This window comes from Ruditapes philippinarum, unplaced genomic scaffold (assembly GCF_026571515.1).
Source record: "Ruditapes philippinarum isolate M1 unplaced genomic scaffold, ASM2657151v2 ctg3581_1_1_1_1, whole genome shotgun sequence".
Classification (NCBI taxonomy): Eukaryota; Metazoa; Mollusca; class Bivalvia; order Venerida; family Veneridae; genus Ruditapes; species Ruditapes philippinarum.
This window is the reverse complement of record NW_026851515.1, coordinates 177,509-203,988: the sequence shown is the minus strand read 5'-3', so window position 1 is coordinate 203,988 and position 26,480 is coordinate 177,509. Positions and strand designations below refer to the sequence as shown.

Sequence of the window (26,480 nt, the reverse complement as noted above, 5' to 3'; positions counted from 1 at the left end):
ATGTTGGTGGCGGTCCGCATGTTGATGGTGGTATCCATGGTGGTGGTGGTCCGCATGGTGGTTGTCCGCATGGCAGTTGTGGTCCGCATGGTGGTGGTGGTCCGCATGTTGGTGGTGGTCCATATGGTCGTGGTGGTCCGCATGTTGGTGGCGGTCCGCATGTTGATGGTGGTATCCATGGTGGTGGTGGTCCGCATGGTGGTGGTCCGCATGTTGGTGGTGGTCCGCATGGTGGTGGTGGTCCGCATGGTGGTGATGGTCCGCATGTTGGTGGTCTGCATGTTGGTGGTGGTCCGCATATTGGCGGTGGTCCACATGTTAGTGGTGGACCGCATGTTGGTGGTGGTCCGCATGGTGGTGGTGGTCCGCATGGTGGTGGTGGTCCGCATGGTAGTGGTGGTCCGCATGGTGGTAGGTGTCCGCATGGTGGCGGTGGTCTGCATGTTAGTGGTTTTCCGCATGGTGGTCCGCATGTTAGTGATCTGCATTGTGGTACTGGTCCGCATGGTGGTGGTGGTACGCATGTTAGTGGTCTGCATGGTGGTAGTGGTCCGCTTGGTGGTGGTGGTCCGCATGTTAGTGGTCCGCATGGTGGTGGTCCACATGGTGGTGGTCTGCATGGTGGTAGTGGTCTGCATGTTGGTGGTGGTCTGCATGGTGGTGGTGGTCCGCATGGTGGTGGTGGTCCGCATGGTAGTAGGTGTCCGCATGGTAGCGGTGGTCTGCATGTTGGGTGTGATCCGCATGGTGGTCCGCATGTTAGTGATCTGCATTGTGGTACTGGTCCGCATGGTGGTGGTGGTACGCATGTTAGTGGTCCGCATGGTGGTAGTGGTCCGCTTGGTGGTGGTGGTCCGCATGTTAGTGGTCCGCATGGTGGTGGTGGTCCACATGGTGGTGGTCTGCATGTTGGTAGTGGTCTGCATGTTGGTGGTGGTCCGCATGGTGGTGGTGGTCCTCATGGTGGTGGTGGTCCGCATGATGGTAAGTGTCCGCATGGTGGCGGTGGTCAGCATGTTGGTGGTGATCCGCATGGTGGTCTGCATGTTAGTGATCTGCATTGTGGTACTGGTCATCCATCAATTAGTTCTGTAGAAGCAGACGTTTAAAGAAATTTCTATTTTTAGCTATAGCGGCCCCTTTAAGGGGCCAATTAAATTAGTATGAGCACACTTGATGAAAGACTACCTAAGAATGCTACAGACAAAGTTTGGTGATCATCCATCAATTAGTTCTGCAGAAGCAGATGTCTAAAGGTTTTTCTATTTTTAGCTTTTGAGATCCCTAAAAGGGGCTAAGCAAATAAGTATAAGCACATTTGATAAAAGACTACCAAAGAATGCTACAGACAAAATTTGGTGATCATCCATCAATTAGTTCTGTAGAAGCAGACGTTTAAAGATATTTCTATTTTTAGCTATTATAGCGGCCCCTAAAAGGGACCAATCAAATTAATATGAGCACACTTGAAAAAAGACCACTTAAGAATGCTACAGACAAAGTTTAGTGATCATCCATCAATTAGTTCTGCAGAAGCAGATGTCTAAAGGTTTTTCTATTTTTAGCTATAGCGGCCCCTAAAAGGGGCCAATCAAATTAATATGAGCAAACTTGATAAAAGACTATCCAAGAATGCTACAGACCAAGTTTGGTGATCATCCATCAATTAGTTCTGTAGAAGACGATGTTTAAAGGTTTTTCTATTTTTAGCCCTAGAGACCCCTAAAAGGGGCCAATCAAAATAATATGGGCAAACTTGATAAAAGACTACCTAAGAATGCTTCAGACAAAATTTGGTGATCATCCATCTTTTTTTCTGTAGTAGAAGATGTCTAAAGGTTTTTCTATTTTTAGCTCTGCTGACTCCTTAAAGGGGCCAATTGAAATGACATGAGGAAATTTAAGTGTGACTGTCACAAGGATGCTACAGACCAAATTTAAGGTATATCTGCCCAGCAGTTTCAGGGAAGAAGACGATTGTTGACGCATGACGACGGACGACGGACGCCGGAGTATCCCCCTTTGATACTAATAGCTCACCCTGAGCCTTCGGCTCTGGTGAGCTAAAAAGTCTCATGATTCTCAATTCCTTGAGGAATGCAAAAAGGTACTTTGTACATCATCTTCAGTACATGTGTGCATGTGCAAAATATACATGTAAGTGAAAGTATGCCCTTTACTTTTAGAGATTCGCGACGAAAGATAAATCTATATCGACTAACATCTAAAGAATTGCAAAATAATTATATAACAAGTTTATAATAATATGAATTGAAAAGAAATTGTTAAATTATATCTTTCTATTGCAATCGTTAAACGTCTTTCAGTTAGACTTTGAGATAAGATTTATGATGCCCGCATGCTTTGGAAGATGCAAACTGTTAAAGTGATTTCGATAACTGATTTTATATGTTCTTTACTGTAATGTAGATATCACATTAAATTGGACAAGAATGTGAAATTAATCACCCTATTTTCTCGACGGATAATGAATTTATTGTTCGTGGTTGAAGGAAATACGATAAGAGTTTGACAGGATGCAGAATATCTTTCTTATCAAAGCAATAAATAAGTCATATTTTTATAGACCAACAAGCTGGTAATAGAGATAATATTTTTACTAGCTTACAGTAAAATAACGAGTTAGTGTTAAATTAAAATCGTTCCTAGCATTTCAGAAAAGAAAATGAAAAGCGAATAGTTCTGACAAAAAAAGAAAAAGATTAATTTGAAACTTATACCTGTGACAGTAAATACATACTAAACATTGTTAACATATTAGAACTTTCCACGTTCAAATTCTGTAAATATTATTGAGGACATATCTGCTGTTAATTGATTCTGACATTTTATGTGGATCAATCCTATGAAAACAAACATGATGTAGTATGTTTTTCACTTTCGAAAAACAAGAGATTGAAATGTTTTGTGAGAACAGTTTCCTAACTTATGGCAATTATTCTTCCATTAACGCTTAAAAACTTTTGACTTGCAAACATGTTATTAAAGGTTATCACATTTCTTTTCATTTAGTCTAAAAGTAATTGAAAATTTAATCTGAAAAATACCCTGCCTGGAACGTGATAGTAATTTACGTAGATGTTCAATACGTTTCTTAATAAAACCAAAATTAATGAAAACGTCAAAACGTATATTTAGTAAGTGTTCAACTAATACGAACTAAATGAAAAAAGTTGTTTTTATAAATTTTGACACGAACTGTTAATGAGAAAGTTTTTATTAACAAATAAACGCTACTTTTTTAACCTGTTATAGAACTTTATTGTACTTAGATCGTATGGAATACGTGACAATCATTACAAAACAAAACAAACAAATAATTTAAACACCGTTCAATATGTTTACGAATAGAAAACTTTATTATTTGACAATATTCTTTCCTGAAAACACTTTAGTATTACTGTTTGTTTGTTTGTTTCCTTGTTTCATTTTACGCCTTTTTCCAACAGTATTTCAGTCATATAGGCGGGTAGTTTTCTAACCATCGTTCCTGGAGAGTTACACCAGTACTAAACTACCTTCCTCTGTGCTAAACTACCAAAGCATCTTCCGGGGATTGAACACGACTCTAACCCCTCGACCACGGAGGCGGCACGATTTAGTAACAATTACATAACTTATGACATTGATATTCGTTAATATACATGTACGAGTATATAACCTTATTCAGACGTTTGGAGGAAGTCTTTTTGTAAATACTGTGCTTTCTGGATACAGTATTAGTCACAAGTTTAAATGGCTGATATGAAATTGCCATAAATAACTTGCCAAGAGTTATTTTCTATGACAATGTATTTACACTTTAACTTTATGCCTGTAAAGTCGCCTACTATTAAAGGAGCAGTACGACTACATAGGGAATAATAAGATCAATATTTTACTCCGTGTTAACGAACATAATACACCTAAACCGATTATAACATTAACGCTGCCTATAAAAGTCAAAAGTGCATTGTATTACAAATAACAAATAATTATAGTCATTTGAAAATATGAAAAGTCAATTTCATACTTGAAATGATTTTATTATCATGTTGATTGGTTCATGTGTTCTGTTTCAAAATCTAAAGATTAAAAAATGGATACGCTAACTAGCAACAAAGATTATTGTGTTCGTTTTTTATATATTTTTTACAGTTTTATATGAAACACATTTAATTTGTTAACAGCTGCTAGCCGGCGTCTTACTTTGATAAGGAAGAAACCAGAAATAAGGCCGTGTCTACACCTATTCAAGTTTCTTACATGTCACATTTAGATAAGCTAAATAAATGGCCCTTTCAACATTTTTTCAGGCACAATTTTTACTGAAATGTCTCATTAAGATAGCCCAGGATTTATACCTTTGTCTTTGCAAGACTATCATGTTTCTGTAAAATATGTGAAAAAAGCGGGAAAATGATGCAATTAGCTAAAACAGAATGGAGTAAATGAAATGCGTTCATTCTTTTTTAAAATTGAAAAAATGTGACAAATATTTATTTTGATGCAAATTCTTTATTCGATGAAAGTTATTCGCTAAATGAACAAAAAATAGATAAATACAGAATCCCTAAAGAAATCCCAACGCGGCAAAATTGAAAATGTTGCAGGCTCGGTTTGATTGAGCCTGTTCATGGACGGTATTGGAAAGTGCAAGTTACCGTCCACGCCCCCTAGCACCGGCTTAAGCAGAATTCAACATTTAAACATGAAATAGTAAAATTTTGAATTTAGAAACATCCGCAGATGTGTTCATACGGCGGTCATCATGGAACCTTCAATGTGACACTTCCGTGCCATTCCATGAAAAGCGGCGTATGGTCCCCAATTAATAGAAAGCGTGTGCCCTAAACGAGAAAACAATGGACGGAACTAAATAAAATGGAATTTTGAAAGGGGATCAGAGGTTATGAAGCCTGCGTATCACAGATAAGACTGTCAAAAGACAAATTTAAAAAGCAGGCAACATATCCTAAGGGTGATTCAACATTATTCAAGTAGGAATATTGGAACCACCCAACTAGAAAATGCCGAAAAGTTGAAACTAAAAATACTACAAGCACAACAATAATGTCGTGCTGAACGATCTTCAAGGATCGAAAATATAACACCATTGATTAAATGTACGGGGAGACTTTTTACAGCCGCCACACGGCACAAATAACACGGATGTGATCATAAAATAGATAAATATAGAATCCCTAAAGAAAGCCCAACACGGCAAAATTGAAAATGTTGCAGGCTCGGTTGTGCTAGGGGGCGTGAGGGATGTTGCACTTATTCATTATCCCTCATGTACAGACTCAATCAAACCGAGTCCGCAATTCTTATGTTATTTTGTTGTGATTGATGCTTCCGAGGGATCACTTTGTTTCCGGAATTTTGATTGACCCTGTTCATGGACGGTATTGGAAAGTGCAAGTTACCGTCCACGCCACCTAGCACCGGCTTAAGCAGAATTCAACATTTAAACATGAAATAGTAAAATTTTGAATTTAGAAACATCCGCAGATGTGTTCATACGGCGGTCATCATGGAACCTTCAATGTGACACTTCCGTGCCATTCCATGAAAAGCGGCGTATGGTCCCCAATTAATAGAAAGCGAGAAAACAATGGACGGAACTAAATAAAATGGAATTTTGAAAGGGGATCAGAGGTTATGAAGCCTGCGTATCACAGATAAGACTGTCAAAAGACAAATTTAAAAAGCAGGCAACATATCCTAAGGGTGATTCAACATTATTCAAGTAGGAATATTGGAACCACCCAACTAGAAAATGCCGAAAAGTTGAAACTAAAAATACTACAAGCACAACAATAATGTCGTGCTGAACGATCTTCAAGGATCGAAAATATAACACCATTGATTAAATGTACGGGGAAACTTTTTACAGCCGCCACACGGCACAAATAACACGGATGTGATCATAAAATAGATAAATACAGAATCCCTAAAGAAAGCCCAACACGGCAAAATTGAAAATGTTGCAGGCTCGGTTTGATTGAGCCTGTTCATGGACGGTATTGGAAAGTGCAAGTTACCGTCCACGCCCCCTAGCACCGGCTTAAGCAGAATTCAACATTTAAACATGAAATAGTAAAATTTTGAATTTAGAAACATCCGCAGATGTGTTCATACGGCGGTCATCATGGAACCTTCAATGTGACACTTCCGTGCCATTCCATGAAAAGCGGCGTATGGTCCCCAATTAATAGAAAGCGTGTGCCCTAAACGAGAAAACAATGGACGGAACTAAATAAAATGGAATTTTGAAAGGGGATCAGAGGTTATGAAGCCTGCGTATCACAGATAAGATTGTCAAAAGACAAATTTAAAAAGCAGGCAACATATCCTAAGGGTGATTCAACATTATTCAAGTAGGAATATTGGAACCACCCAACTAGAAAATGCCGAAAAGTTGAAACTAAAAATACTACAAGCACAACAATAATGTCGTGCTGAACGATCTTCAAGGATCGAAAATATAACACCATTGATTAAATGTACGGGGAGACTTTTAAAAATCATGTAAGATCATGTTAAATCCATTTTGACTCTACTTGAAAAAGAGCTCTTTTTCATTTTTTTTACAATGTATTTATTTTTATTTTTTTATTTTTTGCTCTTCTGTGTATCAGCGTATTGATTTGTTCCTTTGACCAAGACATTGTAATCATTTACTGAAATTCAAAGGGCATGTACACTGAATCAACAACAAAAAGAAAGAAAATAATAAAAATAACAGCACTATCAAACCTTCGGGCACATGTTTTGAGTCAAACCGGTGTTATCAGTGTCTTGACAGCCAAAAACGTGTAGAAAAGTAGGACGTGTTCTAACTTTCTTGCAAGGAATTATCTTCTTGGATGTCACATAATTTCTCTTTAAAACTCATTTAAGTAGGGTGTCTACACTATCCAATACAAGAGAATATGATACTTGCATTCAAGACTTGGATAGGTGTAGACGGCCCCTAACACTTATAACAATTAGAAATTTTAAAGCTTGATGTTAAGTAAGGTCTGGCTTAAGTGACCACATCATCAAAAATTGCACTTGAACATTTTAAGCCTATTTACTACCATTTAATATCAAACAACATTTTTGTGCGCCTAAATATAAAAAATTAAAATTCAGTTTAGTTCAAACCATTTAACAAACTTTTATTTGTTATAAATGTGACGTATGTGCTATAATAGTCACTGGAAATCATAGTTGAAATTTACGAAGTAACATTTTGTTAAATTAATTAGTTTGATTCAGTCATTCTTGCTAATAGAATTGGAAAATGAATTTTGTGTATTAAAGGTTATACCAGTCTAACAAGCAAACAAAAACTATGCTTTGTATTGTCAATTAAGATGTGTACTAAATAGGCATAGTATTCTATCGTCTCAACTTTTTGTTTGGCAAATACATCTGTTTCTGACTTCACTTTTGCGCAACACAATATTTTGATTGATGAGCAAAACATACATAAGCTACAGGTAGAATTAGAAGAGAGGTATTTTCTTTTTTATCAATAGTATGTAAAAATATAATTTTGTCAACGTTACATATTGTTGTACATATAAATCATTATGGAATTGATACATATTTTATTCAGAACACAAGTCATTTTTCTTTATTCTCAAAAAAGTTGTGTTATATAAACAGTTTAGTTATTTGAATAAAACGTCATTCAGTCTAGAGGTAAAGTATATATATATTTATCTTAACAACCTCCCAAATAGAAATCAATCAATAAAATATGGTTTTCTGATGACACATTTACGTTACATCAGAATACATGACTGTTTGAAATAGAAAGTTAACAATAAGTAAAGTTGGTAGAATCTTTTTTGTCAACAGTTGTATATAATAATTTGAATCATATCTAAAATGGATATTGCACAATTTTAATTAATCTGACCTGATTTTTAGAAAAGATTTTTATCGCACCTGATTTATTTAGCAGCTTTTTGAAATGTTGTTAAAAATTAGAAGAACGATATTTCCCGATATTGTTGAAAGAAAGTGTACGTAAATCAGTTGAATGATTATCATTTATTATCACCTTACGCAATTATATTGAATTCGTCTCTCAATGTTTAACATAAATGTTTCTCCAGTAGCATTTTTGTGTATTTGATGAGTGTAAAATACAATGTTAAATAACCTATGGGCAAATGGAAATAATACCTAAAAATAGTAGTAGAGGATATTGTTTTTGTGTAAACGTGTCTCCAAATAGTATATCACAACGTAAAATAAAAGCTTTACATGTCTATTTGTCGTTAAACAGATAAACATATTATTGGATTCATTTACATAGTTTGTTAATACCTAACATTAGCTAAGAGTGTAAATATATATGATATTAGGCATGTGGTCTCAAGCGTACCAATTGTTGTTGGAGTGTGTACATAATTCTTATAAATCTAGTATTATCATTGTATTTATTTCCAAGAGACATTTCTAAGCGAAAATAATTTATGCGAATCGTAACATTGAATTTTAAAACTTTTTTAAAAGTTTACGTTCAAAAGAAGGATCGATGATTAATAAGTAGCGTGTTAACCAATTGGCCATTACATACATTTCTTTAAAGTGAATGAAAAGTAATTTGTATGACACTTGCAGTTTCCCTCTTGTTCATTTTATAAAGTCAAATCGACATTGTTTATACGTGATAAACAAATCTAAAATACAAAATGCGCTTATCCCATATACATATGTCTGTAATTGCGACCAAACTCCATTACTGATTTATGTACATGTAGAACTCGTTGTTTTGTGCATAATTCAAAGTGCAATTTTTTAACTATGCAGCGTTCATGATCACTTATTTCCCTCGTGCTTAAGGATCGGAAATCTGGCTTTCATTAATCATTTTCAGAGTAATTGTTGGACATAATACGAGCTGTACAATTAACATGGGATCATCAATAACTATTTGATAAATATCTTGCGCGTTTGATGAAGTAATTTGAATGTTATTTCTTGCAAGCAACCAAGAATTACCACAATTATCAAAAAGCGGGTTCTGTATTACTTGTTTAATTTACTTTTGTTAGTTGTATGCAGAAATTAAACTTGACATACGACCTTAGAGCGTTGTTGTTCAACTTGGTTGTGTTTTATTTTCCACTTAAGGATAATTTGTTACATGTTATAGATTATAAACGAATCAATTTTCTTTATTTGTGTCCCTAAACGTTACGGTCGACATGTCAGAAACAGAGAGTTACGTGTTTAGTACAATTTCTTGACAAGAAAAGCATTGATGCAAAGCATCAAAGGGCGACGCCAAAAGAATTTGATCCAGGTTTGCACCTAAATACTTAACAAAAGATGTGTACTTTATAGCAGTACCATTTCATGTGACCTGGAGGCTTGGCCCAGTTTATGTTGAAACTTAAACCAAAAAGAATAGACTCTGTCTTGCCAAGATGCAAAGACAATTTATAGTCAATAAACCAATCTTAAGATTTACTTTACCAGATACAAGGATACCTGAGTCATCATCATATAATGACAGGCACAAGTATCACACCTGGGAAGAAAAAATATGACCAGATTAATAAAAAATCTGTGTTCATCTTAAAAGTGTCAAAAACCAAAAAAAAAATGTAAATAATGACCCCCTTTAAAAATATACTATTAACTTTAAGTATATTTTTAAAGGGGGTCATCATTTACATTTTTGTTTTGGTTTGTGACACTTTTAAGATGAACTTCTTCATGTGCAGTATAGTGTGATCAACTGTACCAAATCGAGGGCTTGGTGCGAAAGGGTTGTAACTCATATGAGATAAAGAAGGAGATACAACCCTTTCGCACCAAGCTGTCGAAATGCTTTTTGTAGATTTAAAAGTATCACGCAATACTGCCTTTGTCCATTTCAAATTAAATGCAATCTATTAAATGAATCAAACATGTGTCAGTTGAAAAACCACTTCTAAACCCTGACTGAAACTGCCTGACCATGACTCGAACCCATGACTTTCAGAAGACCAACTGAGCTATCCGGCCGGCTACACATTTTCTCTTTAATAATGAAACAGTTCTAAACCTAAACCTTTTTCCCCACTATATTGATTCATGTACTTGAATTTCTGATGTTTACAGAGCATAGTAAATTAAACTAATGGTTATTTGCAGTAACAGGATGAGAAAAACTTTCAGCTTGACCAGAACTCAAACCTGTGACCCACAGAATAATGTACCGCGGCTGTAGCGATTGAGCTATCTGGCCGCTTACACATTTTTCCCCTAAATAGTGAACAGTTCTAAACCGTGACAGATATTTAGATTTTTAAATTAACAGATAATTAATTCTTAATTAATAAATAAGAAAAAAAAAACCTTACATACTCACAGTCCAATTAAAATAACAATTTATATAATTATTATTGTATAATTATTTTTACTAAAAAGGGCTAAGACAGTTATTGGTTGTGCCATTATTTATAACATGTCAATTTGAAAGTGAATATAACTGTGCTAATACATGTACAATATCTATGATAAGAAATTTTATGAAGGCTGATTTGTATTTTACATCAAGGGCACCGGGCGAAAACATGAAAATGCAACAAACGAACCACTTTGTGGTAGATTGTATTTTCATGTTTTCATCTGGCGCCCGGTTACTTTTTTGTACTTTGTTGGTTTTCATGTGGCACAAATCACCCACTATAAAATTTAGTGTACAAATTTATTCAAGGACAAGTATCAATCTACTCTATGAAAAGTCTGTTGTCGGGTTGACTCAGGAGACCTGGAGATTGAGACCGTGGTCCCTCCATTACAAATAGATAAGGCAGAAGCTGTCCTTTTCAAACTATGCACATGTTAGAAAAAAAAATTAGAATAACTATTCAGAACATGATTTTTTGAGGCTTTATCAATTAAATGCATTGCTTGATCCAAGTTTCAGGACATTTTCAATCAATACATGTATTATCATTTATAACTTTAAATGAAAGTCTCATCCCTTTAATAATAATGATATACATGTAACTGCAACTCTTTAAATTCAGAAATATTTTAAGTCTCATCATACCAATATACTAAGATATAAATGTATGCACATAACATTAATAATTCCAAGTTTCTATTAAATAAATATGAAATATTGGGTATATAAAGCCAGTAAAAGTATATATATATCAATATTCACTCATCAGGGCCTCTATGCTTTTGATGACCTTACAACTGGTAAATTTTATAAAACAAAAATTGTAAGTAATACCTAAGATAGACAGAAAAGAACAAATAATTTAGTAAACATGAGTTACTTCCCCTTGAAATAAAGAAAACATGAAACCAAAGTTAAGAAATGTTGCAGGCTCATTTTAATTATGCCATGCAAATTAATGGTAAAGTATTCATAAAAAAGTAGATGGCCATGTGACAGCAGTAATTGCAGAAAATCGGATAGCTGTCAACATCCGGATACTGGTACACTTTGTAAAAACAACCATTCTGTTCAACAGATAAACGTAATATGGATAAAATCAATAGGATAATCGTTTACAACAGTCCATTACCTATCCTAATACACATTTGCAGGTGAACTTTCTTCTTGTAGGAAAGTTTTGAAAATATATAAATGAATGAGCATCAATGTAGACCACAACGATATTCGAAATCCCGGTTTTAGTATTGTCAATAAAACAAAGGGACAAGCTGTTAATCAGAGCCTGCAATTTCGTGAAAATAATATCACAATGCACATGCTTTTTACATAAAGTTATTAAATACAAATATAACAACATATTTGTTTACTTGATTTTTACGAATCAAAATAAATATAATTAACACAACATGAAATTAACTGCTAATAATAACAGCTCCTTCCATAGGCAAAAATAAAAAGCGTTCCATAAAAGACGACGCCGCTCACCGGCGTCGCCAATAATTCATTTCAAAAGAGACTATATTCAAGTTAAAAAATCCAGCTTTTATTATACTATAATTTATATTAGTTAATGTGACAACTTGTAAATGCAGGCCATGTTATGACTGTCATGTTTGGTTCTTTTTCATCATATATATTAAGTAATGTGCTAAAATTCCAAAAATCAAAACTAAACTATTTTTTTAATGTAAATGCCGCTTTTAGATATTAAAGTGACCTCCACTTCTTCTGTCTCGGTCAATCTGTATGCTGTTCTTCTTTATCTATATCAGTGACAGTATGCCTTTTGTGTTTGTCGACAAAAAAGTAATTGGAGAAAATTAACAACTGTTGATAACTATGATGAATATATATATTAAATTAAAATCAACGTGTGAAACGTCTAAGTTTTTCCCATACTGGAGATAAGTGATAGAAGCATTTGTTTGCTATGTTAACATTAGAGTAATACAATTAAAATCGAGAAATTTAATGTATTGTCGTTATATTTATACCCTAACCTTAAAATTAGAAAAAACGTAATTATTTATAACTTCATTTATAATTATTATAGGGTTAACGTACGTTTTTCCGTGTTATAACGTCTGCAGGGTCCCGAGGAACGATTGGTGCCCGAGCCCTGTGGGGCTTATTTCAGACGAAATAAACGTGCGTCGACGCTATTATGGCATAATATTTTAAAACAGATTCGTGATGCATATTTAATACAAAACACATACATTAAATCCTTGTGCTTGGACGGTATTTATCCAACTCTGTATGTTTTACGTATGCGTTTTATTTTTCCGGGGCCAACAACTTGGAAAATACAAATGCTCAGAACCGAACGAAATTTCGAATTTTAATTGATTTAACAAAGCTTAACATTGGAGATATATTAACTCAAGAAAAACATTAAATTGCTCTAACCAAGACTAAACATTATCCCCAGAAATTCCTAGAATGATTTCAGGTAGGAAAAAGATAAGTGACATCAGCCTTGGGTTTTTTTCCAAGCAAACAAGTTTATAAAAAGTTTATAAAAAAATCAGGCACTAAACGTTATTCTCTCAAAGTAATATAAAGATCATTCATCAATATAAAACAACATAAGTTAATCGGAGGGTTAAACTGAATGACAGATATTTTTTTACATTGACAACTGTCCGTTTCTTAGAAAGGGCGACAACCAAGATTAGTGGAGATGCCATTACTGCAGTACGCCGTATTTCCGGCATAGTTTTTTCAATACTGCTCACCACTTTATGCGACTGAGGTCTTTGGATCAATAATTTCAATATAACAAGAGCGCATGCCTCTTTGGCAAAGAGGCCAAATCGTCATTTTTTTGTTTGTTTAATGGGCCCTGTATGTATTGTACATAATTATGTAAAACCGGGCTATAACAAGAGCGCGTGACTTTGTTAACACATGGTTTTGGTCCCGTTATAACATGGGTAAAAGAGAGGAAATATGCTATAATTCTATCATAAACAACTTATAACTTACAATTCACAGGTTAAACATTTTGCTATGTTACGAGCCAGGCGTAACGAGAAAGAAAAGCCAGCAATAAACTTGTAACAATAACAAATTTATTACAGAAAAAATATTAAAGAAAAATAAAATAACAAATTATGTTTACAAATACCTGAAGTCCAAATAAAAATGAAAATTACAAATGTCTAGTCTGATCCTGGAATGATCCTTTTTGAATAGCACAGTTAAATCCAAGTTAAATCCAAGAACACTTTAGAATAAATTCCCACAATAAAATCCACAAGAATAATTTTAACTATTTCAAAATAATCTAAGCTCCAATAAATCACTTAATATCCTAGTTGTAAAATACTCCAAATATATTGATGACTTAAAAGGTAACTGATGACTTAAAAGGTAACTGATGACTTAAAAGATAGAAGTAATGAAAAATGTCACTTGATATATATTAACTAAGAAAATTCCAGAAAAGTCTATTATGTTCTAAAGTAATCATAATCTAGCAACTTCAACAAAAAAGAACATTCCAGAAGTTTCTATCTAAATATAATGCATGAGTTTTTCTACAACAATTAAGAAAGTTCTAGTACATACATGTAGTTAATGTTCTAAAAATAGAACAATGATAATATTGGAAATACCAACTGGTCAGATATAAATTATATACATGTAATATGTTGCATACATAACAGCTAATAGAAATAACATGTGCACATGTAATAACAGAGAGTGATTGTTTTTATCATGCCGTTCATTTCAGTACAAATAAATACTACGAAGCATAGTATCAACAAAACTGGACAGAAACACCAAACACAATCAAATATATGCTTATCATGCAGACATGGGCTACAGTAGTGACACGGCATGATTTGGAAGGGATGCAAAAGTATTTTACATTTACACAAATATCAATTTGTTCTCGTTTGTGGTGAAGGATATAACTCAATGTTCTTCATAATCGACGTTACTGTTTCAGATTCAAGATATTCTTGTCTTTAAGTTCGCAAAATATTGAGATTCAAAACTAAACATTCCATGCATTTTCGCAGAGGATATTATCTTAAAACATGTGTTGCTATCTATTATATGTTGAGTATCAGATATAACATAGAACGCGATAATAAAAATAGGTAAAGTAAACAAATTTAATTCAAGATATGTGTCACTATCGAGTGTTTTTCGTTTACCTTTGAGAGCTGTTGTAAAAACGATATTTCTGAATTCATAGAATACAATTTGGCAATCTGTCTATGAAACTTAAGTGTTTTATGTATCAGACAAAATAAGTTGTAACATGCAACATTGTACAGATATAGTATGTTATCAAAATATAGTTCTTAAGAGTAAAATTATACAAACATATTTTTGTCATCATCTTCTCATCTTGCACTGCAATAAGGAGTGCATATACATGATAGTATTTATATTATTAATATTTAAATTATAAGATAAAACTTCACATTTTAATCGTTAATGATAAGATTAACATAATATTTTAAAAATGTTTTATGCACTTATCCTATTGTTATGCATAGGTCACTATGTTTCATAATTACTGTGTTTTATAGTTTAATATGTAATTGTTTAAAATATTTATTAAAAAAGTGATTCTTAATCTTATTTGAGAACAATGAAATGACAATAATGATTTAGAGAAAAAATGATTTTATTTGTGTTTGCATTGTTACAGTAACAAATACCAACTACATGGATATAAAATATAAAAGTACAATATCAATTTAATATAACATACTATGTGATTCTTGAACATTTCCAAACACCTTACTGCTTTATACTGATGTCAATAAATAAGCATGTATTATACAAGAAGATTGCAGAATTCCAATCCGGTCATGGTGAATGTATACTGTCCAATTCATTCGGACGTCTGTATAAGAACATATAATCTATCAATATGGTAATTAAGTGTTGACAAGCATAGCCTATATATTGTACACATGACCAACCGAGCTATTTTGAGATATGAATTACATTACAGACGAAAATTGATGAGGATGTCGGTGGTTTTATTTGTATTGCAAAGCATAAAACCATACCCGATTACACATTGTATTGTATGTCTTGAACTATCTAGCAGTTGGCCGTTTCATGTAATGTAATGGAAAGTTTAACGCTTGCTGCCTAAGGTATATGCTAAGCATCTTAGAAATACATGTGTTGAATTTTAAATAAAGATTTAAATTAGAGCGATCATTTTTCACAGTTTTAAGTTTTCCTTATAATTACATGTATATATTTAAATCACATAACGTTCATTGTGCAAATGTCTTATTTAAACTATTCATTTTATGCATTCTTTTTTTGGGTGTGTGTTTCTCTACATTTTTAAACAATAATCAAAATATGCATTAACCAGATTCTGACATGGAATTTATTTTAGATCATTTACAAACATTACCTGAATAAAAATCGTATTCTAAAACAAGAGAATCTATGTGTTTGTTCATACGTTGAATAATTAACAGATAAAAATGCAAATAAACAAGCCAAATATGATTTACTTTCAATATATCTGGTATTTGCATAAACATATTATTTAGGCTTTCAAAAATAACTACCTTTCTTCTTTTTTATGTTTCTATTTTTCCTATGCAAAAGCAAGACCGCCAAGTAGAGATAAGCATTTACACTGTATACATTAGCCAGTATATGTGCAACAGTGTTAGCATGTTATGCTAATGTTTAATGATAATTAACTTATGTAGACGCGAAGTATTTCGCAGACTATCCTGCACGACTTTATGCTTCTGAAATCATTTAATGAACATGCAAAATGACTTTAATTCTATAAATTATTTTAATTCCAGCTATCTTGCTCCAAAGCAATTGAATCTACAACATATTTTAAATGCATAATGAAATATAAAACTACATATTCCCAATAATTATTCAAAGTTAATCAAGTATTCCACATAAAAATGATTTTCTGTTACAACCCAAAAGGGTGATGATCGACGTCCAATTGAATACAGCATTGATCACATCAATTTAATGAATAATTTCAATAACGACTATAATTATAAATGATGGATGCTTGGAACTTGATCAATGATGGTAATATTGCAATATTTCTATAGCACTAACAGATGCAATTCATCAGATGTAATGATGTAGCATAAAATATTCATGGGCAATAATTTCAGAATCCACATCTCTATTTTTTTTCGTTTATCAAACTTATTCATTTGAATTAAAGATCCTGTATGTTTTGTGATTGATATTGTTACTGTGTGTATACCACACTTGCAAAAAATTATATATGTATATAACTATGCAAATAAAACAATTTTCAATCATCGAAGAATATGTAAAATGTGTACTGCAAATATTTTTGCACATTATATTTAACATGTTTAATCAATTAATTACATGCATTAATTTCTTAGTGAAAAATTTGACATGGAATTTATAGAAAATAAATTTCTAATTACCTCCCTTTATTTACATGAAATGTTAAATTGGGTAATATCTTTATAAAAAATGCTTATGGGATCTTACAATATTGACAAATCTTAATTTGAGCATTATATTTATGAAATAAAACCATGAAAAAAATATGTTACAGGATCTTTAAAACGGTATTATAGTTGGGTCTTAAATTGGAATAATTACGCATAAGAACAGCACAAACGACCGAATTTGATTAGTTATTAGTTATACAATAATTATGATAAATTATTTTAGACTTTATACAAAAATGACCTTCCATATTCCATCTTACACTTATCGCCCTTTGTTTGATGTGTAAAATTTGTAACTGGTTAGAAACAAATTCTGATATCGAAACATTATAACGAATTTAATCGAAATAACGAATTTAATAATAAGACATCCTAAATTTCTAATGTAAATAAACCATTAAAGTCACAATTATGCCTAAAAAAAGAATATGTTGTCCTTTTTTAGAAAAGGCAAGCAAGAGTTTTGTAATGTTTAAATATGGTGTCAGAGGATATTTAATACGGTCGAGGTAAGAAGCATTTAATATGAAAGGTAGCAAAATGTAAACAATGTAGTATTGTCAACAGACAGCAGAAAAAAAGATGGTTTAGGTAATTGTCCAATAAGTACCTTTTCAAAACGTGTAACAGGACACCAAATACTAAAAGCATATGTAAATTAAAATACAAAAAGACAATTTCTTGGGAAATTAATGTGCCTGAATATTCCTAAATAAAATCGTTCTTGTGCTAGTCTTAATATACCAAATTGTTTAACCTACGCGTTACTTCCCAACATATATCAATTTAAGACGTTTTGCTTATTCGTATGTGCTGCCCTTTACGCCGCCACACATTTATTTCAGATCGACGACCTTATCGTAAATATTATACATGTAAACATGTATTTAATTAATTTACAGGCCTGTCGGCACTTACATCAGTAAAGGAGCATAGCACATTTGTGTATGGCTTAATATAGATATTAAGTCATACAAGATTCAACCGCAAACAATCTGCTGCCCATCTATTGTTCCTAGATAAAACAATGTCTGTGCATAAATATGTTGATATGTGTACACCAATCTATTCTGCAATTTCAAACGCACTGCCCATCTGTTGTTCCTAGATAAAAAATGTATGTGCATTAATATGTTGATATGTGTACACTTTTAAATTTTAAACGCGATCAAGGTACTGCATTCCTAAGTCAATGATTTGTTAAACCATCCAATCTTAATATTACATTAATACATATGTTACTATATATAGTTACAAAATCTAGGTTATTTCAGGGGCATTATTGCAAGATCTAGGTCATTAAACAATTTTGGCCGCCTTGCTACTCGGCATTATTGTTCCATAATTGGCGAGTTAATGAGCGCACGTGCAGAATGACGTAATCAACCCTCAGTGACTCCCAAGATGTCTGCTGACGCTGAATGAACTGTATAATCACTTGCACACATTTTTTCAAAGTTTAAATGACATAATTAATCACAATCAGTAACGCTTAACATTGAAGATTTATAAACTCAAGACAATACATGACCCTAAGAAATTTCAAAAATGATTTCATATTGACGGTATGACGAAGATCGGATCGGTGGCATTTAGACCCAGACATCGGTCTCAGAAACCGTTCTTGAAGGCTCAAGACGTCATAAATACTGGCACTAGATCTAAATGTGATTCTCACAAAAATGTAGAGTATGGATAAAAAAAAGCAATAAAACATTTTCTTATATCTTTTTTGGTTGTCATGTTTTTTTACTGTAAGTTAATCGGAGGGTTATAAACTGTATGACAGATTTTGTTTACATTGACAACTGTCCGTTTCTTAGAAAGGGCGACAAGCAAGATTAGCGGCGATGTCTCTTACTCTAAACGCAGTATTTCAGACATAGGTATTAAAGACGTTAATACTTGGTTGCTGCTCGCCATTATGCGATAATGTCCTGCGATAATGTCCCTAGAGTTCATAATGTCCTTCGGTCATTATCGCATAATGGCGAGCACCAACCAAGTATAAACCTTTAATTAAAATTGTGTACTTACCTTGGTATTTAATTTATTAAGATATATATATAATTTGAAACATATGGACAATTCGAAAGAGCTATAATACGGTAATTATTTGAGTAATTAGATAAAACATTTCTAGACTATCTACTTTGAAAAAAATCATGTCAAGGTAAAATCAAGAATAATTGGCTAAAATGAAATCAAATAAACTAAGATTTCGTTCCCATTTGTATAGTCATAGGAACTATTATTTTCAAGTTATGTGTTGAATGATCTCTTCGTGTATTTTTCCAAGAAGAATTGGAAGTTGCAGAAAGTCTGGGATTTGCAAAATATAGCAGGAACTGTTTAGATATTCTTTGAATTTCTTACTTTCATTTTCTTTGGGAATAAAGTTTGATCTTTATGCTTTAAGTTCTAGTATTTATTACCAACATTGCAATTAGCATTGAAAAACAACTAAGTATTAAAATTTAAATACCAAGAAATCTTTTCATTTCATTTTGCAATAGTTTTTGGATTATCGTTAAAAGGTAGACATCAAAGTCATAACATTGCCGATCGGTTTTATTGTCATTGAGCGTTTCTACATTTATTGATATTAATAATCATCAATTGCATTCAAATTGTAACAAATACCGACCAGTTAAGAACAACAAAATATATAAGATTAATACCAAAGTCAATACTTGTTGCTATAACTAAACGTCCCCAAACATATGTATTTTAAATATTTTTTTTATGTTTAACATGGCAGATGGTGGTATCACTATCTGTTCAAGATAAATAATTACTAACTGATTCAAAAGTAGCTTTATTCAGGCATCTACATAGGAACTTACAATCTATCAATATAGTAATATAGGTGTTGCCAGGTGTAACCAATTTATCGTACACTTGACAATTGTGAAATATGATTACAGAAACCGAGGACTGAATTGAGAATTTCAAATCGGTTGTGTGTGCATTGCAAAATATAAACAATTGCAGAAACTGTAACAAACAGTCGTGTTGCCAACGGCCTTATTAGCAACCAAAAATATCTTTTGGGAACATTTCAATTTATTTAGTTATTGTTTGTTTTTATTAGTTCGTTGTTAAGTATCATTTTGACTTAATTATAATCGTTCTTAAATATATTCAAGCCAAACGGTGTTTATAGTTCAAATGCTTGTATTTCGATTTGATATAAAATGTGTGTAAAATATTGCAATTTGTGCCTTTTCTTATAAATGTGCTCTGCATCCATCATTTTTTGCAGTTATTATACAAGCAATTGATAAGAAACTGACAGAAATTTGCATGCGAGGATTTACAGATACAATCTTGCATTACGGTTTTGCATTTTATTCTCTCTTAGCTCCGCTGCTTCTTATTGGTATAATAAACATTAAAAGGCAATTACATCGATATAAAACAATTTAAGACAAGAAATGTTGTATGACCTGACATAACAAGTACAACATTTTAGCGAATGTATTTCCATAGCTCAAGTAAAGTGTAAATATTGAACAAAATGTTTACCTTACACCTTTGCTTTCAATCTTTTCATTTGATTAGTCATCAAGTTTTTTATTAACAAAATCAGTTTCAACGAAATTATTTGTTATTTATATGCGTTTCTTCGTCTGCGTGTAAGGTTGAAATCAAGTCTTTACAAGTGTGTTCAAGAATTTACAAAATGTACATTTCATACCTTTGTATTGGTGATAATACTCATCAGTACGAATCATTTTTGAAATATTTTTTATCTATTTCCATATTGTTTTTATTATCAATTGCAATTAGGTGTTGGTGCAAGTTGTAATAGTAAAAAGACATCGAACTCTGTACTGCATACCAGCTGCATACCAGCAACATATCACAATGCCAGTATTCTATAAGATATTAATTAATTAAATATTTCCTTTGTATTTAACTGAAAGCAAAAGGTTTAATTTGTCTTTTGGCTTGACGCATATCTTCTATAATTATATAAAAAATGAGCACTTGATTTTAGTTTTAACGGTCATTCAAGTAGTTACATGTAAACGAGAAACTTTATTTCAAAAGACATGCGCTTGTATCTGGTTGCAAAATATCAATTACACATCAATATACATTTTTTTATGTTATTACCACTCTGTATTTGTTAGAATTGAGACTTACGAAAGAATGGTGGGGACATTTCAACTTCATGAATTCCCGATTTCAGCTTCATGAATTCTCGATTTCAACTTCAAGAATTCACGATTTCATTTCAAGTTGAAATCGTGAATTCTCGAAGTTGGAATCGTGAATTCGTGAAGTTGAAATCGTGAATTCACGAAGTTGAATTCGTGAACTTAAATTCATGAAGTTGAAATCGTGAATTCGTGAAGTTGAAATCGTGAATTCAAGAAGTGGAAATCGTGAATTCATGAAGTTGAAATCGTAAATTCGTGAAGTTGAAGTTGTGAATTCATGAAGCTGAATCGTGAATTCGGTATTTTGAAAACGAAAATGCACGAAGTTTAAATTGTGAATTCATGAAGATGAAATCATGAATTCACGAAGTTGAAATGGCCCTACCGGTCTTTTGTACCTTGAACAACAATAAATTAATCGCAATATTTTCATATTGTACCCGCAGGCGACTCCTCTTCACATAAATAACAGAAATATAATTTAATGTTTGTCAATTGAATTAGCGGTATATAATACCGTCGTGATTGATATAACTTGTTCGAATATAAACTATAAAAAGAAAGATGATGAATTTAAAAGCTGAGTTCGATAAGGCTTTTCTTTTATTGTGAATTTGCATGTATTTCAATAATGATCTTGGCACTTAAAGCAAAATAAAGAGTAATTCGTGTTTAGAAGGAGGAATTATCTATTACAACAACGTTAAAAAATATTTTCATTTGAAATAAACTTTACAAGTAAGCAAAACGAAACATAAAAAACCCGGCGAGTGCAATGTTGCTATATGCAATGCAGATATCGTTAAACTTGAAATTTGAAATTAATCTGTCAAATATAATGATTATATCGATGATTAAAATATCATGATTTTTTTTTAAATGTAGTACTTTAAATTGATCTGTATAACAGACGGATATGATGCAATTAAATTGATTAGTTATAATTATAGTAAATAGTTAAATAATTTTATACTTGTTTAAGTAGTCCTACATCGAATGAACTAATTTAAAGATAATGTACCTTAGACTATATTAAAATCTAGGGAAGATTATTTGCTAACATTATTTATGTATTATTTGCATTCTCGCGCAAGAGAATTTGAACTAAAACGTTCGAATAAAACAAAGTTACCAAACAACCGACCAGACCGATCAAAGGAAACAAGAAAAAAGAAATTTTGCTTAAAAGCTCTTAGTTACACATTTCCATGACCAATTTCATCGAGTGAATATCATAGATTTCTTAATATAATAATACAAATATGTTAAAGAAATATGTTAACAATTAACTTCATTTTTTAATGGACTTTAAATTCACGTATTTAATAATTGAATATTATAAAGCATTGTGTAAACATTTGTTATTTAAAAAGCTTTTTCACCGAGTAAAAGATTATATAGATAGTGATACAATGTATTCGATATATCTGCACATGACTGACTTTAGAAACTTAATGGTTCTGTTTTCACTATCAATCAAATTAGAATATTGCTACTGATGATATTGATTTGTGTACAGTAAGCTTTTATAAAAGCAAGGGAAGGACAACCTTGATGAATTGATTATAATTTGTGCCTGAAGATATAAAGTTAACATATTCAATGCAATGACTGAAGCAGAAATGATGTAGATATCAATGTTTTAAGCATTCAATTTTATATACGAATAAATTGTGTCTTTCTTGTGTCTTTGCCGTTTAGAATCTATTTTGAAAAGTAGCATTGTAAATCATAATGGATAAAAGAAAAAATGTTGATTACTAATAGTCTCTGCTAAGCGATATTTACTTTACAAAGATACGCTTAGCATTAGGCAATATATTTTTTCATATTTGTTTAGCGTCTTGTATAACCTATTTTATCATGACGTGATAGAAATTAAACAATAAATCACAATTGTCTACCTTCTTATAAAAGTCTTTTACAAATTCTAAAACAATTCTGTTAAAGCATATTGATTTATGTTAATATTAATTCATGGCATACTTTGATAATCGGAAATTTGATTTTGCTTTGTCTTTCTTCAATATGTCAATCAAACGAAAAGTCATTTTGCAATTTATAAAAAAGTTTCACATGAACCTAAAGGACGTTACATAATTGTCCAATTTTGACCAATCAAAAAGAACCTAAGCAGTAAATCCTAAATACAATATTAACCAAGATTTTCTTTGTCTGACATATTTATATCATCAAAGCAACAACGTTTGAAAGAAAGGATTGTTTTCAAAAATGCTCCATTACTTTGTTCTGTGACCCCCTTCTAGTTAACAAGTTATAAATTTAAACCAATGAACACATCAATCGCACAATGATGACTGAATGGAACATGTATCCATTGTCTTTGTGGTACTTCCTGTACCAAAGTTGATATATTGATCTATATATAGCATGCACATTAATAACAGCTGTCATTTCTGTTCATCGAAGAACATATTTGAAAATTTAATTTACTAATGGTCAATGATTGGTGCTTTTTTATCATAATATTTGAGTGAATAAGATTTGCTTGAAGAAAAGTGGGGGGACCCGGTGCCTTGATTTATCACTTGCTTGGCTTTGAAATTTTAAAATCACAAAAGAGAGGGAGTTTTACCAACACTGTAATTTTCTGCATTATTGAGGAACTACTTGACATGCTTCATCTATCCTTTAGGACGATTTAAATTTTACATTTAGTTCGTTCTTTACAGCTGATCACCACAAATATTTTTTTTAAAGTATGCATTAAGGATTGAACAGCTACAAGTTAAAAAAGAATACTAGATTTCAAATTGAATCGATAACTTTATATTTCTTTTTGGATTGCAAAACCTATCATAGTGAACTTAAATGCATAAGCTATCAATTGCAAAATTTCATGAAACTTTATTAAGTATAATGATAGATAAACAATGCAAAGATTTATGATAACAGAAACATTGACATTCAGACATAGATATTAATGAGACAATTCTATAAACTGCTCAATTTCTTATTCACAAAGACTCATTTTGATATTGTTGATAAATTATATTAACAATAACAAGGATATTTATATATCATTTATTGTTTCTCGTACAGGAAAATATCTGACTGAAATTAATATGTTGATATATTAACAAATGTAATTGGTTTTGCCTGCAGTTACTAACATAGACAATGCAATGATTTAATAGATGGAAATTATGTGATGCTTTGGACATACAATTTTGTATACGAGATAGTTTTGTCTTTTCTTGTCTTTGAAATTGTAACAACGCAAACCAACCACATCACACTTTTCAGAGCATTATTTTGCCTGTAACTGTATAGACAAACTAAAATGACCGGATTTTTTTCAAACTAACCATTTCAATAAATGAATAAAAACAATAAGTCTAGTACTTTGTATACGACTTAACTTTCATTTCTAGATATTTTCGTCAGTTTGTTTTCTTAGTTAATTTTAGGATACATTATCATGATTATGCTCAAATTTTATTTTTGAAAAAAAAAAGATAATCACTTTATAATTTTCTTTTTTAAATGAAAAAAGGAAAACAACGACAACCCACCCCGTCAAACACACTGGGATGACATGTAACGTTTTAAAGCCTCTACACACATAAAGTAAACACTATATGCATACATAGTGCCACACGTATTAAAACGGGGCGATGTTTTATTGAGGAAGGATCAAATCATCTTGATCAGTAAACATTGAATGCAGCTTCCCAAACAGATATCTTCAAAATAAAATTCCTAGATTTAAAATAAAATGCTGCATTCTAGGTATTTTACACGAAGATAAGCAAAATATATATTTACAACGTGTAGAATCTTGTGTTATTATCAAAAAGGTTTATTACATTTTGACTTGCGTATTATTATACCTGACCAATCGGAATATTACGTCAAGATAACTGAATTGATACGAGATTTCTATGTATTGAAAATCTTCAACAATAGCAGGAACACTTTTAGTAACATAAATGGTATGACAACAACCAAACTTTTTAATAAACTGAATCAACTTACTTGTCCCGTTTTAAAAGGGTAATCATTAAAATGGGCATTATACAAACGTTAAGATTATAATACATAATCTATACAGTTATTTATTCATGGGTATCAATCTGAAAAGAAATTGTGTCAAATAACATACAGCATTTTAATTTTTAAATAAGATGAAACAATGATTCAGATGCGGCTGTTACTTGTTTGCTTTAATGCAGTAGTAAAACAGCTATTGTATTTTGAAATGTCATTTACTCTTTATCGCTACACTCTTCACTTCTCATCATTTTAGAATGGTTGTTTAAAGAAGATTCTGCCTTTAAGTATGTGATCATTCAATAGATCATATGCAATATATCGTACATTTAAAGTAGTTTATTTTGAGGACAATTCACATCAAACAATGATCAAAATGTATAAAAAGTTTAAACCATGCAGGTCATTAGCATTTTATTTGACTCTTTAATAAAAGCTAAACTTTCAATCGATAGATCTAAAACGATTGTGTTGATTTCTACATACTTTCGTCAAAATGAAACCAAGGTTTTTTTTAGAATTTAACCCTATTTTTAATGCTACAATATAAGACTGCATGTGGCTAAATTATATTTTTTTTAAGGAACACACGTTTTTCAATCTTAACAGTATACTTATTGTTGTTCGTTCTTAGTACCGATTTATCTCTTCACGACACTGTTGTTACTTATGTAAGCTAAACTTACAGTTACACATGCAAATACAAGATTGTAAATTAAATATAATTTACAACAAATTCGTTTCAAATAAATGTTGAACAGTTAGTAACAATGAATTGCCTTTCAACAATATATCTCGCACTTTATTTAGTGCTCAATTACACGCTTTGTACAGTCTTTAGCAAACACATCAAATGAACACGATAGATATTTTGACTGCTGAATATTGTTCAAAGTTCAGTTATTTAGCACAGCGGTATGGTGTACCAAATAATGTATATGCACCGATCAAAAATTTCAACATTCTACAGAGAGTTAAAAGCTGATCATATTTTCCAGAGATAATTTGTCATCTCAATATGGTATAAAATAATGATAAAAGTCAAATTGGAGGCATGATTAAAATTATCAATCCAGTGAGTAATTTCAATTACTTCACAAACAAAAATAACTCTAAGTGATGATGGATGCTTGATATTTCAGCTTCCCTTTCAAATTAATCTAGAAAAACAATTGGCCTCAATGTTGTAATAAAATCCGAAAAAAAGGTGCTCCTACGGAAGCATTTATAACATTTTGTTCAGATTTCAGTTTAAAATCTCCCGATTTTCATTGATAAGTGTACAATATGAGTTATCAATATCAAAGGTTTTTGAAAATTATCATATTCATGTAAATTTATGCAAACTTTTACATTGATAGTTTTTACATTGTCATATTTATAATTTTTTAGGTGTTCGTATTCCTTCATATTGGTCCATAA

At 31.9% G+C, this 26,480-nt stretch overlaps 1 protein-coding gene across 1 annotated transcript; it reads left to right on the top strand.

The window, feature by feature from the left end:
* Positions 1-26,480, top strand: LOC132727619 (uncharacterized). Its single transcript, XM_060716702.1, has 3 exons — positions 1-107; positions 416-860; positions 26,451-26,480. Exons 1-3 carry the CDS (start codon positions 1-3, stop codon positions 26,478-26,480), a joined length of 582 nt encoding a protein of 193 aa, XP_060572685.1.

Bases quoted from the DNA above. Each gene is read 5' to 3' on its own strand.
- LOC132727619 (XM_060716702.1), top strand. From the start codon at position 1: ATGTTGGTGGCGGTCCGCATGTTGATGGTGGTATCCATGGTGGTGGTG. The intron at 108-415 runs GTTGGTGGTGGT...GCATGGTGGTAG, and splicing joins ATGGTGGTGGTGGTCCGCAT to GTGTCCGCATGGTGGCGGTG. The intron at 861-26,450 runs GTTAGTGGTCCG...ATAATTTTTTAG, and splicing joins TTGGTGGTGGTGGTCCGCAT to GTGTTCGTATTCCTTCATAT.